General features: G+C 42.5%; 3 protein-coding genes across 3 annotated transcripts; all 3 read left to right on the top strand.

Annotated features, from left to right (window-relative positions):
- Positions 1-33: 33 nt before the first annotated feature.
- F5147DRAFT_655357 (uncharacterized protein) lies at positions 34-399 on the top strand (the record flags this gene model as incomplete). Its single annotated transcript, XM_041433965.1, has 2 exons — positions 34-103; positions 143-399. The coding sequence occupies 2 exons, from the start codon at positions 34-36 to the stop codon at positions 397-399; spliced, it is 327 nt and encodes a 108-aa protein (XP_041289862.1).
- Positions 400-1,931: 1,532 nt separating this feature from the next.
- On the top strand, positions 1,932-2,689 carry F5147DRAFT_655358 (uncharacterized protein; the record flags this gene model as incomplete). The annotated part of the gene is made up of 3 exons (XM_041433966.1): positions 1,932-2,127; positions 2,182-2,282; positions 2,339-2,689. The coding sequence occupies 3 exons, from the start codon at positions 1,932-1,934 to the stop codon at positions 2,687-2,689; spliced, it is 648 nt and encodes a 215-aa protein (XP_041289863.1).
- Positions 2,690-4,536: 1,847 nt separating this feature from the next.
- F5147DRAFT_776734 (uncharacterized protein) lies at positions 4,537-5,017 on the top strand (the record flags this gene model as incomplete). Its single annotated transcript, XM_041441886.1, has 3 exons — positions 4,537-4,668; positions 4,725-4,955; positions 5,006-5,017. 3 exons carry the CDS (start codon positions 4,537-4,539, stop codon positions 5,015-5,017), a joined length of 375 nt encoding a protein of 124 aa, XP_041289864.1.
- Positions 5,018-14,801: the final 9,784 nt, after the last annotated feature.

Below are 14,801 nucleotides of genomic sequence, written 5' to 3' on the forward strand. Positions count from 1 at the left end.
CTCACAGCTGCCCACTCACATATTTCATACAATATGCCTTCCCAACCTGCTGACACTGCTTCAGCTTGTCATACTCGTGCATCTAATGCAACTGCACATCCCAGTGCGATCCTCTTGCAGGTGAAGAAATCCTGACACATAGCAGAAGAAGTTGCTGCTGCTCAAGAAGAAAAAGTAGCACAAGCAGCAGCACAGGCAGTAGCTGCTAAAGCAGGTGCTGAGCACATCACTGGTATAGAGCTGGAGATGGATGCCAAGCAGGTGAACATGCTGATGAGGAAGGCTAAGGAAGTTTGGTCTTATCCAATTCCCTCTAAAGGCAAGAAGGCTATGAAGGATGGTCTGAGTCAGGCAGCAGCCTGTGGTGGAGGTGATGAGGTTGGAACTAACTTGAATTAAGAGCCAGAGGTACTTACCCATACAGCTGATGCACCAATGGACCTTGACAATGACCAGGATGCACGTGGTGAGCTCAGTACCTTCAAGAAGAAAATTACCAAAGCTTTGATGAAGGATGCTGTCAATCAAACGTGTGAGCAAATCAAACAGACAACAGCTGCTGATTGTGGAGATAGTAAGGTTGCACATGTGCATAAGAAAGGCAACTCACTCGATGTTATTGTGTAAGTTTCTCTGAGCCTCTCACCATGCTCTTGCTCACTAAATCAACTATGTTCTTCCTCAACTTAACTTTGAATTACAGGAAAATGCCTGAGTGCGCTGTAGCACTCGAGCTCACGCTAGGCTTGTATTCACTACTTTCCCGATATACGTTCAATGCCCGTCACTATCTGCTGTAACCCGCACAACCCGATGCAAACCCAACGCTTTGACTAGCGGACCCGACATTTCGGCCGCATCAGACCCGATATTTTCCCGCACACTTGCCCTATCCGTGTCCCGTCCCGTCCTGCTAGCCCCACTAGGTGCGTAGTTGATTATTTCACACATTACTTACGTTGTAGCAAGTGCTATTACATGTTTTCCCATCATCCGCAGCGCCTCATGTTAGTTTACATGTACTTCGGACCCGAAATCGTCGGCCACTACTTTCGCCTATAGGGTTCCAGATTTCTACGTACTTATATATATATTGGACTGACTACGAGTATTTTCATTATCCAAGTAGTAGGGAGCCATTCCCCGATACTTAGTGGTCAAACCCGATATTTCGTAGTTCTTAGTTGACATTGCGAATATTACCGCTCTTTCTATCCGAAATACCCGTCGTTATCATATATCCGCATACCGCTCGCTTTCCCAACGTTCGCTATCGCCATTCCCGCAAACCCGCTAAACCCAAACCCGAAACCCACTAACCTGAAACCCGAAATCATCGGACCTGACGCTTTGGCATCGGACATCGTAGATATACCTTCAGACTTTGTTTCCCACACTCGGACTTTTGACCAATTATCATTTCACTAACTACAGACCAATCCAATAGCTAACCCCTCGGGTCGAACACACTTGTCTTGCAAGTAAAGCAGACTAGGCTGTGCACGACCACAACATTTTTATATTGCTGGCTACTTACTTCATGTAGTGCTCAGCAATTGTTGTATCTCTACAGCGCTCTTGACAGCAAAGTCAACCACTGGGTCTCAGGTGTACTCATAAAGAATCAGAATGTGCCCAGTCATGTGACTTGCACATTGGCATCACTGCCTCCTACAACAATTTTTTCTTGTCTTATGGGCTCTTTCAAGACAGCTCACAGTGAAATCCCAACCAATATTCTTAGAGGTGTTCAATGTTCTGGGGTGGATGAGGATGTGCTGAGAGGTTTTGCTGATGATGAGGACAACAACGAGGCTGATGAATTGGAACACCTGGCTGTACATGGGATCAATGCCAAGGAAGGGAGGCTAGCTGCAGTGGTGATGTTTTAATTTTTGCTCAAGAGAAATATCTGATATAGTAGTTCAAAGATGGCACTGACTCTCACCATTGACGACTCTGATGATAAATTGGAGATTCTAGCAGAGTTCCATGCTTCATTCACCCAGCCATCAGAAGCAGGTTTGTCCAAGGCTTCCTTCACAGTCAGCAACCTCAAAATGAAAGCCTCTGAAGACCTCAATATAACCCCTGGGAGTGAAATTAAAGATTTTTTGGACAAGTACAGTGAGTCAGCACTGATCATTGAAGTTGACACTGTTATACTCACTGCACCTTTAGTCAACAATACAATGGATATTGACCTACCAGACAAGAGTGATCTGATACATGAAGTGAAGTTTGAGGAGCCTAATGTGAAGCCCCCCTGCACCACAAGTTCGGTGAGAATCTAATGATCTATAGTAGTCCTTCCTGACACAATTTTTTTTTGGATTAGACACCAGTCATGATCACAAACATCAAAACTGCTCTCACTAAGAAGGCAAAGGTGGAATCAGTCAAGCTTTCAACATCTCTTGGTATTACGTCTGCCAAGCCCAAGGAACAGCAATCAGTCAATGTCGACACCCCACATGACAATTTGAAGCCTCAAGTGCAATACCAAAATACTGACCTCCCTGAACAAGTCCAAGCGGACCACCATTGGGCTAAAAAATTCCTTCCAATGATGATGTTGTGGGCCAGCAGCCAGGAATCCCTCTGGAGCATCACAGATGCAACTTTGCTGATGCATATCCAAATTATATTTCAGGCAGTCTACCTGGAGCTGAACCTCACCATTGTTTAGAACAGTGTTGTTTTCTTGCTTGTAAGTTTTTGTCCCCCCAAATGTCTATGATACCTCCTTACTATTATATCTGTTCACTTATAGACTGTCCAACATCTTTCCGAGTGGCGGAGCAACTTCGGCTCTACAGCCATTGCAATCATCTTTGATTTTCTGATGAGCAACAATGACTGTGACCCAAAGGTTCTTGCAGGGCTCCTCTTGAAGAATTTCTCCTTTATTTTTGAGAACATGGACAAGTGTGAGCCTGGTGGGGCATTGTTACGACAAACGGTCGTGTGCGACTAGGATGATCTAAACAGCGACAACCACGACAGTGGTACCGAGTGCTGAGAGTCGTCGGCCTTTACAGACAAGCAAAGGTTGCGTACTCAAACGTAGCTCGTGGTGGTTAACGAGGGGTTACGCTGAGATGATAGCAGAGGTTACAGACAGTGAGAGGCGTCACTGAAGGTACGAGTCGATGTCGAGCAGGTAGCTTTAGCGGGACAAGGAGTTCAAGGGGAAAACCTAGTAAGATTAAAGTAAGGAACGTCTACTTTAATCTTCGACCTTATATAAGGCTACTCTATCGTATCTAAGCTCAGCTCGAAGCTGGGTTCTAATCTGCTTATCTACTCGAGTCAGAGATAGCGTCCATGAGGCGGGCTTCTATCGTGGATAGCGTCCATGCGGTACGCTTCCATCAGAGATAGGATCCACGTGGTATCCTTCTATCAGTACATGAGGCAACACGAGGCTTGCCTTCTATCTTGATAACATAAATAGGTCTTCTAGACCTATGTCGTCATGTCATGTCACGTGCGGTCCAGACCGCTTATCTAAGCCGGCAGTTGCCGCTTATCATCTATCATCATCTATCGTCTTCATCGTCTATAGAGCTGGTGAGGCTCCGGTATCGTCTATAGCCGTGCGGGTGGCAGAGGGCTCTCTGCTGGCGGGGGACTCGTGCCATGTTACTGTAACAGGCATTCCGCTCTGCATTTATGCTGCAGCTCCTCGGAAAGGCCCATCTTAGTGCCATTAATGGTCATGCTATCATTCTCACTGTAGAGATACAACAATAGCTGGACACTACACGAAGTAAGTACCCAGCAATATAAAAATGTTGTGGTCGTGCACAGCCTAGTCTGCTATACTTGCAAGACAAGTGCATTCGACCTGAGGGGTTTGCTGTATGGAATGGTCTGTAATTAGTGAAATGATAAATGGTCAAAAGTCCGAGCGCGAGAAACAAAGTCCGAAGGTATATCTATGATGTCTGATGCCAAAGTGTTGGGTCCGATGTTTTCGGGTTTCGGGTTAGTGGGTTTCGAGTGCGGGTTCTGCGGGTTAGCGGGAATCGCGATAGCAAATGTCAGGAAAGCGAGCGGTATGTGGATTGACAGTAATGACAGGTATTTCGGATAGAAAGAGCAGTAATATTCACAATGTCAACTAAGAACTACGAAATATCAGGTTTGACCACAAGATATCGGGAAACGGCTCCCTACTACTTGGATCATGAAAATACTCGAGGTCAGTCCAATATATATGTAAGTACATAGAAATCCGGAAACCCATAGGCGAAAGTAGTGGCCAATGACTTTGGATCCAAAGTACATGTAAACAAACACGAGGTACTGCAGACGATGGGAAAACATGTAATAGCGCTGGCTATGATGTGAGTAATGTGCAAAATAATCAATTATGCACCTAGTGGGGCTAGCAAGACAGGACAGGACATGAATAGGACAAGTGCACGGGAAAATATCGGGTCCGATGCGGCTGAAACGTCAGGTCCGCTAGTCAAAGTGTCGGGTTTGCGTCGGGTTAAGTGGGTTAGCATCGGGTTACATTAGTGCATGATGGGCATTGGACGTGTATCGAGAAATAAGAGAATACGTGCTCAGCATGAGCTCAAGTGCTACACCACATTGAAAACCAAGGACCTTGCATCAAAAGGGATGGCTGGGGTTATCGCATTTTGTGCTACAGCGGTCTGTTCATTTTCTTGTTAGCAATGCTCCAAGTCCCCCTCAATTGATTCACACAGCTTGAGCGTGCCATCACATTGATTTCAGAGGGCAATATCAAAGTTGAGAACATCTTAGCATCAACCTCATTGTGCAGCAAGTTGAATATCAAGCTCTCTAAAGTACTCAACAAGGCCACTGGAAAGGAGACCAGCACCCCATATCTGTTTTCACACGATCTCTGGGGTAAAGAAAACACTGGGTACATGAAGAGCATCAAGAAGAAGGGCTTGGACTTCATCGGAACTACAGTAAACATGGTGTGATCAACTTTGAATGAAAGTACTGCTGTGGATGCAAGCGTCTCCGATAGCTCTGACAATGACCATGCCTTCTTATGTATGTGGGTCATTTTCCTCTTATACCTCTTATGTTGTTTGAATTGTCTTTTGTTGCCTTTATCACTAAGTTGCTGATTTGGCAGATTTGGCAGAGTGGTTCTCCGGTGTCTGGCCTTTCAACACCATCTTGCTTGGCGGACTACTACTATCACCATTTGTTATAGCTCTCAACCAGTGCTATTTTCTACTTGTACTAGGCTACTGATACTGCTCTCCAACTACAGGTTACCATTCATTTCTTTTTAATTTCATTGTTCCTTAATTACTTTTGCATTGTGCTTTTCTGAATGGACAATGCCCTTTTTCTCCTTTATTTGTGATGCAAAAAGTAAACTAAGTCAGAAATAAGTGAGAATTCAGACGACAAGTAGTCTTTTTCCACTTCATGGCCACTTATTTTAGCCTTTGCTTATTTTACCTTATTGGGTGTGAAAAAGCAACAATAAGTTGAATTAAGTAACTTGTCGTTTTCCTGATGGCCAATGGATCAGAAGACAGTTGCAGGTGACAATATTCATCATCATCACTTCTTGGCTTTATGGTTATGAGACTTAGAGGGAGTGGGAGGTATAGGAGTATGTTTCTCTTATTAACTGGACTGACTCTAAAGTATCTGTTCTATCTAGTATTTATACTGTCTGTCGCTAACTACTTGTAACCGGTCTGTGTACTCGAAGTGTCGACTTCATTCTGTTACTGTGTAGTATCTGACCAATATTCTCCAGTTTGCCTTCTCTGTTAAGTGTTGTTCCTGGTGCTCTTACCATGACTATCTCTATCTTACTGTAACACTCCCCCTCGAGCACAACTTAGCTTCATTCCTTCTCGTAGCTTTTGAAAACATGGCGCCAGCAAGGGTTTTGTAAATGCATCTGCAAGGTTTTCATCCATCGGCTTGTATTGAAAAAGACAGTGTCATTTTGGATGAGCGCTCAAATGAAGGGATAGCGTATATCAATGTGTTTTGTGCGTTGTGGCACTCAAGCTCGTGCTAAGCATGTATTCAGTGATTCCCCGATACACGTTCAATGCCCGTTGTGCACTAATCACAACCCTAACTAACCCACTCAACCCGACGCTAACCAAATGCAACCTGACGCTTTGACTAGCAGACCCAATGTTTCGGCTGCATCAGCCGACCCGAAATCCTGCGCACTTGTCCTATTTTGTGTCCTGTCTTGTCTTGCTAGCCCCACTAGGTGCATAGTTGATTATTTCGCACATTACTCACGTCGTAGCCAGCACTATTACATGTTTTCCCATCATCTGCAGCACCTCATGTTTATTTACATGTACTTCGGACCTGAAATCTTCAGCCGCTACTTTCGCCTATGGGTTTCCGGATTTCTATGTACTTACATATATATTGGACTGACCTCGAGTATTTTCATGATCCAAGTAGTAGGGAGCCGTTTCCCGATATTTAGTGGTCAAACCCGATATTTCATAGTTCTTAGTTGATATTGCGAATATTACTGCTCTGTCTATCCGAAATACCTGCCATTGTTGTTAAACCTCATACTGCTCACTTTCCCAACATTCACTATTGCGATTCCCGCTAACCCACTGAACCTGGCCCGAAACCTGCTAACCCAAAACCTTGAAACATCGGATCTGACACTTTGGGATTGGACATTGTAGATATACCTTTGGACTTTGTTTCTCACTGTAGGACTTGTAGTCCTTGTAGCCTCGTAGAGGCTATTTTTGCAGTATCCCTCAGGTCCTAGCGCAGCGCACGCTATCACTATCACGGCACACATCCTTCCTATTGTCAGCCGACGGCCGCAGCTCATGCGTGTGTTTTGGTTCGCATCCGCTTTTCGTCGGTTCCATCGCACATCCTCCTCTGTCCTATCCATGTCCTCCGCTTGTCCATTGGTGCGTATTTTATCTCATTCGCATTAGACTGATTATATTTTCGGAGATGATATCGCGTATGTTCTGTTACTTGCGTTATGGACCCTTAATACGTGTTACCGCTATCTTCTCGGTTCCGAACAGCGCTACGCGCGCTATCATATATACTCTAGACTTAGGATTTTTCATGTATCTTCTTGCCCGTTATCGAAAATTATCATCCGTTTGCATGCATCACTCAGACTCTAAGTCAGAAATCTTCGGCCGACTACATCGTGCACTGTATTAATGGTCACGCTATTGTCCACATATTGGTCATCGCATCTATCGTCAGAACCCTCTTCCCTCACTATCGTCGCGTCACATCTCCTTCACATACCGCTAGTTGCGCGTTCATATAAACCGTCGGCTTTTTCCTGCGTCTCCACGCTCCATCAAACTTTTGGCTGTTCGGTCGCACATCGTATCGCACCTTTGGCAGCTTGCTCGCGCTCGCGCCGCTTCAAGCGCAACGTCACACGCTCTTCCATTTTCAGTTACTCTTACCAGTTCAAAGTTTCCCCTCCATATTTTTACTTAGAGGAATCGTTCTCAGTAGCAATCCCCTTGGGCCAAATCTATACTCGCGTCCAGAGGTCTATTTGAGTTTTACCCCACTTCACCCTTTCTCCCCCTTTCACCCCTTCTCATCTAGCTATCATTCCTCACACACATCATGCTCGGACTTTTGACCGTTGAAGGTTCAACGATACAGCGAGGCACGAACAATGCTCCTGGTTGTATCTATAAATGTTGTAAGGTCGCGCGTTGCCTAGTCTGCTATACTTGAGACGACAAGTGCGTTCGACCCTAAAGGGGAAGCGAGTGCAGCAAGGATCTAGAGGTATGCGCTGAAAGCGCTACTGGTTGGCCAATGCGAAGCGCGAGAAAGCGCAGGTGCGCGCAAGGCGCGGGAATGCGCGCGTGTATGGCGCGAAGCGTGGGAAAGCGTGCGCGTGTATACAGATACGAGAGAGAGTAAGAGTGAGTTTGCTTAAGTGATGATATGATGTAAGACAAGAGAAGAGAGATGCGAGGTGTAAACAAATAGATTTCTACTATGTTCTGCTAGGTGAATAGTGGGTAGTAACCAGTAAGTCCTCTGTCATTCTGGTGGGAGAGTAAGTTTCTAAGTAAGTATGTACTGCTGGCGCTTAAGTATGGCGCCTAAGCGCTGTCATGCGGAGCCGAAGCGCTACCGAGTAAGGTATGTAAAGATATATGTAAGTAAGGGTCCATGATAAAAATAAAGATGGAATGATATGCAAATGTGAGAAATGGAAATATACGCACTAGGGAACTTGGTGGACAGTGGATGGATGCTTCTGGATGGCTGGCGCTATAGGGCGCTACAGCGCGGGAAAGCGCGCGCGCATATACATCGTGAAGCGCGGGAAAGGTACGCGCGCATGGCGCGCGTTGCGCGGGAAAGCTGCGCCTCATATAGAGATAGCTGCAGGTAGCACACAGAGTGATACTACAAGTTCGTGCCATGTACTCCCCAGTGAAAACTGCCATATTGCACAATGAGAGGCATGAGTCTCTACACCGTTTATCATTTCACTAACTACAAACCATTACAAACAGCTAACCCCTCGAGTTGAACATACTTGTCTTGCAAGTATAGCAGACTAGGCTATGCACGACCACAATACATTTTTATATTGCTAGTTACTTACTTCGTGTAGTGTCCAGCAATTGTTGTATCTCTACACCAGAATAAAGGAAACAATCCATCATTACCTCTTTGATTGTCCTAAATACTGATAGGAACACCATCACTTCACAAATGCTCTTCATTGCAATGCCACCTTAATCTCCTATATACTCACATCCAAAAAAAGCCTCCCCACACCTCAGCAGATATATCAATAGCACAGGACACTTAAAGCCGATGTTCAGTGAGCTGTAATTACTGTCCAATCAAGCTGCTGCTGTGTAGAAACATGGAATCATTGATGCACCACACCTCAACGACCACACCACACACTCATCAACTGATCCATGCACAAATCATATTCCACAACAAAAGGGTGGTTGTGTTCAACCGCATCACTGTCAGCACCAACAGAAATTAGTAGACCTAAAGGAACAGGAAGCTGGACAACAACTTCACAAAGCAAAGCACGCTAAGCCAAAACCCTGCAAGCCTTGCCTGATCCAATACAACCTACTAACACTTCCTCACCATAGCTTTCCTTTTGTACTTACTTGTGTTGCCCCACTGGGCAACACAGGAAGTATGTGTCAGTCCCATATATAGCACTAGTATATATACCTGCCCCTGCAAAGAGAAAGATGCACATGACGAAACACATCCAACATAGGGTCAATGACCCCAATGGACTAAATCTGATGCAAAGAAAAAATATTCATCATCAATAGCAACATTTCTTGAGAGTGGAGAATTTTGACATACAATATAGTAATTTCTAATGTACAGTGGGTACCAGTTATTGCTGTAAGTTGCTTGCCTTATATATTAAAGTTGTTGCTTTATACAATGTACTATTAGGAGATTTGCTACATCCTCAAACCTGATGGGGTGCTTGAGGTGCGAATTCTTTAGACAACATCATGCAGTGTGTCCTTGACACACTCTAAGGTTCTTATAGAACAGTTATTATTTCCTACCCACTATCATTTCCTGTCTATTGATGTGACATCTACTGATAGAAGATTATCTAGCAGCTTGCACATGACCTTTTCATCTGTGCCTTCCTAACATTGATACCATACAGACCAGAAAACTGGCTTAGGAATGTAAAACTCCCTAATTCATATGATTACTGGTGACTTACATGTGCATGGGAGAAAATGCTCAACAGCTATTTCTTGTTATTATAACTACTTTTTGTCTTGCCATTATGTCTTTTTATATTATTTTCCAAAGTTAAATCACATGACCCCCTAGATATTCTGTTACCATGCAATTTAGATAGGCAGCCTGAGCAGCTGGTAACTTGATATTCAATATCCAACACTCAACTCGATGATGCAACTGTGTTTATGTTATTAGAGCAGGACATGTTATCCTTTTAGGTTTGCATGCACCTAGCTTGGACTGTGCAAATAGTGGTTGGTTACAAAGAGTCTATCTGGAAAGCATACAAGACACTGTATGGCCCTAACTATTTATCTTCTATTATCTGAACTACTGGAGCCTCTCTAATGGTTTGAAAGAAAGTCAATGTTAATGTGATGTATTCTAAGCTGGTTTTACCTATCCATCCACTTCTGGATTACTTTAAAAGTGATTGGATTAACTGTCAAAAGTATCTGCTCTGAATTTTGAGTAACAAATCAAACTTACTATTCTCTCCTATAGTGACATGACATTGCCATGACAAAGCTACCCCTATGTATGACACCTGGAGCACTCAGCCAAAGCTACAACTGAAAGTTTAAAACTACAAACTATGGCTATAGCCAAAATCAGGCAGGCTTATGCCAGTGGCCTAGTTTTTGAGATGCTATTATAGTACAATGATCTTTGATATAGCTGATGTTTCCTTCACTGTTGTTCCTCTGGAAAACATAAAGACATATGCTGTAAACATTAAGAAAGTCAGGTACTATGCAAGACTATGGAAGTAGATACTACAGCCTTCTATGTAATAGGCATCCTTTACATAATTACTTCAATATCATTTATCCAGTCCTTTGATTAGTTCTTTGTGAGCTCCTTATTAACACTTTATCTTATGAGCAACCTCATACAGCTTGCTTACTTTGAGCCTCAAGTTGCCTAAGGAGAATTTAAGCCTATATGGAGTAGGGGCAAGACATACAATTAGTCTTTTATACCTTTAAAGTATATAACTAGCAACTTGTTTCTTTGAATTCCAATCTGTCTTACCTCCTCTTATCCCCTCTTACTTGCTAGATCTTCAAATGGTAACTACCATAGTAATAAAAGAGCTCCAGCAGGTAAAAAACTGAAAATCTTAGAATTATATGTAAATCAAGACATAGCCAAGGTGTTAGACAACCTCCAGCATCTATATAATAGTTTACATGGTAGCCCTCCTACTACTGTGACAAGCTATATAGAAATGACTGAGTTATGCAAGTAAGTAGCACCACACCTTTACTTCCAGACCTCATGTGCTCCTTTGTCTTTCTTAAAGAAATAAAATCTTAGATAAGAGCTTCCTGACATTTACTGCTGATGTGTTGATATCCTCTGGGGCATATGTACTAATCTCAGTAAAGACCCCTTTCTATGAGGGGTGCTTGGCTACTTTCATCATCCTCATCAGGGATGTTTTGAATAGCAACCTAAGTGTTGTTAAACACCCAGTAACTATGGAAGCTAGGCCTATGGTAATGTTTTAAAGAATGACCTAAGGTTTCTCAGTAGATATGTAAAATTAGTATTAGCACCACCCTATAAGTTTGGCCCATCCCTATATCCTCAAGCTAAATTTTGAACATATAGCTATTTTCCTTATTATATTACATATGCTTCAGCTGACCTCTGTTTTGGAGAGGTACTTCTTATACAAGCACTAAAGGAGCTGTAGTGGGAAGATCTTTAAGATCCAGTATCCTATCTAGTTTTGAATGTAAGAGAAGATCTACCAGATCTAGGTTTCCAGTTTTAGGTATACCTTTCTTTAATATACCTAATACTCATGGTATCTTTAGCACACAGGAAGTTCCCAACAATCCTTCCTGCTTATTTACCCATCAAGAAGGTACTCAAAAAGCTCTTCTGGTTCAGAGCACCAAAGTGGTGTTATGGCTCACTCTGAATGCAAGAAACAATGTCCAAAGATATAACTACAATGTCCAATGCCAAAATGTTGGGTCCAATGTTTTTGAGTTTAGCAGGTTTTGGGTTCAGTGGATTGTAGAAAATAGTGATAGTGAATGTTAGAAAAGTGAGCAGTTTGCATGAGGATAACAATAACAGGTATTTCAGATAGAAAGAGCAGTAATATTTGCAATATCAACTAAGAACTACAAATTATTGGGTTTGACCCCTAAGCATCAGAAAATGGCTCCCTACTACTTGGATAATGAATAATGTGACAGGGAGTCCAATATATATGTAAGTATATAGAAATTTGGAAACCTATAGGCAAACATAGTAGCAGAATATCTAAAAAATATGAGGTACTGTAGACGATGAGAAAAACATATAATAGTGCTGGCTGTTACAATAATCCTATCATTTTCCCATCATCACCTACAGGACTACACATGTATTATATTTCTTGATCTAGCTCACCTCATGTCAACCATGAGAACTTTTCTTATCACTAACTTCTTTTTTCTAATACTTTTACAATGTCTCATGAACTGGTCTGTGCACACTTCTTTTACATATATAAATCCTAGCTACTCCCTGTATTTTCCTTAACTTGAATCTACTTAGTTCCCCCCGATACTTAACTAGGATCTGAGGGTGCCTACTGATCTAGCTCTTTGCGAAGAAACTAGCCTATACTCGATCACTTCACTATAGTTCTACCTCTGGTCATTGTTACCTGATACTATACTCTTGATCTCCTTTATTAGAGCTGTTATGAAAGATTTTATCTAAGTTTATAACATTGGCTATGGTGTAAGTAATGTGCAAAATAAAGAACTACACACCTAGTAGGGCTAGCGAGATGGGACAGGACATGGGGAGGGCAAGTGCACAGGATTTTGGGTCAGCCAATGTGGCCAAAATGTTAGGTCCACTAGTCAAAGCATTAAGTTGCATCAGATATCATTAGGAAGTGATTTGTGTATAACAGTGTAGCACTTGGGTTGGCACTGGGTACATATCCTGCCAATCTTACAGATATCTTACATTACACTCCTCGACACTTCTCTTACCTTCTGAAAGCTCTGCATGTTCATTCAAGTCGTCCGAAGGTCATCCATCTATTTTTGGGGCCTGCGATCCTCCATACCATGTCCTATCCGTGTCTGTTTGACTTTACTGGTGCATTTTTCACCTTGTCTATCTATTATTAAATATAGCATAGGACCAATTACATTAGTAACCCACAATAGGTATTTGACATGCATTGGAAAATAGCTGAATATAAGCTCAACATGAGGTTGAGTGCTACAGTGGCCTCTGCATTATCTACCAGTCTTGCACCTCTTAGGCCCTTTGGGTCTCCCTGATCCATGTTCCCTTCCTGTATTTTCTTTATATGAGTGAAAGTTTGCTGAACATAGGTCAGTCTTTTTTTTATCCAATTTTCTTTGTAGTTCCTAGAGGCAGTGTAAAGCTTCTGGTGATAGATCCAGACCTTTCATTTTAGTGAGAAATTTGAGTAGCCACTCAATCCTGGCCAAGTGTTTAGACATTTGGCTAGTACACTCCTACCCTGATAGTAAGCCCCAGTATGCCATGTTGCTTGGAGGGTGTTTTCCTCGAATGTACAAGAAATGCTATGCAGGGCCCACCAGATGATGGTAGGTAGGACCACTGGCATAGGCCCCACAAGAGGTGACAGCAGGTCTTCTCCTAACTCATTAAATATTACCTTGCTGAGGATAACAGCATTCAAACCAATGTCTGCTTACCATAATATATCACTTTCCTTATGGAAAGAACCTTATGCTTGAGTACATCTTCTACTATGATTTGGTTAGCATTTTCGACTGGTGATGTCTGTGCAGGAGGGTAGTCATGGCTTATAACTCAGTGCTGCCACACTGTTTTTTAGTAATATATTATTTAAATGCAAAGTCAGGTACCTTCAGTAATATTCCATACATGCACAACAAGTTTGAATGACTTCCAAGATGAAGTCAAGTACTCCATCTCCTATCCATTTGTTTAAGAGGAAACCTGCTGTAAAGAGTTGATTCTGTGTAGGTGCTACAAAAGTATTACCTTCAAAACTCAAAGGTGCAAGTATGATTTGTCCCAAAGAGACTACCTATGCTATGTCTTGATATAAAATGCAAGGAATGTCTTGTTAAGATCGAAGTAGAAAGAACAGAAAGGTTACCCAAAGTGTGCTCGATGTTCCAAAGATGTGTCCGAAGTACTGAAGTATTTGTCTGATGCATCTGAAGGTGGTCCAACATCTAGAAATGAAGGTCCGAGGTTGCGCGAAGTGTCCAAAGAGCTTCTGATGAACAGCGAAGGTTCTGAGAGTAAAATACAGCAGGTATGTTGAAGTATGTTGAAGTATAAGACTTGCGGAAGTACCAAAGTATGACTAAGCAAAGCCTATTGAAAGAACTAAGAGATAGTGAGTTGCGAATGGTAGTAGTCAAGCCAAACACACTGCAGGCATTTTCCCATTTTCCTTCACCAAACATCCAAAAAACATTGATTGAGAAGATAGAATTTTCCCCTCATTTTGTCTGTCAAAACATTGAAAAAAAGTAATTCATGTTTCAATGATTTTCTGTGTGTGGGACATGATGCAAAAATTGATTATGTTTCTTCAAGGATAATGCTATATTTTTCATCTATTGTCCTTTAAAGAGCAGCTTACAATAATGCTAATTTTCTTCTCTGTGTTTTTCAAATATACTATAGTTCTTTAAATTTTACATAGATTTCAATAATTGTTCTTATGCCTGTGCCAAAGGGTATGAAGGGCATTCCGGGTTCACCCAAGCCATCCACAACTCCAACCACCACAGGCCCATCCACGTGTCAATCCTCCAAATCCTTACTACTACAGAGTGACATAGAAGTGCTCACAAGCGCGGTGACCAGTTATGAATCCACAGAGCACTTCCTTGCCAAAAATTTGCTTAGCCTTCCCGATGAACCACTAATCATAATGCACATGATCTCCGTGCTTTTTCAGATAACCCAGATGCAAGACACCACCCCTCTACCAGTAATAGCAGCCATCCGAGCTGCTGCATTCATCCTCAAAAGAC

This window comes from Suillus discolor (genome assembly GCF_016758755.1).
Source record: "Suillus discolor strain FC423 chromosome Unknown F5147scaffold_51, whole genome shotgun sequence".
Classification (NCBI taxonomy): Eukaryota; Fungi; Basidiomycota; class Agaricomycetes; order Boletales; family Suillaceae; genus Suillus; species Suillus discolor.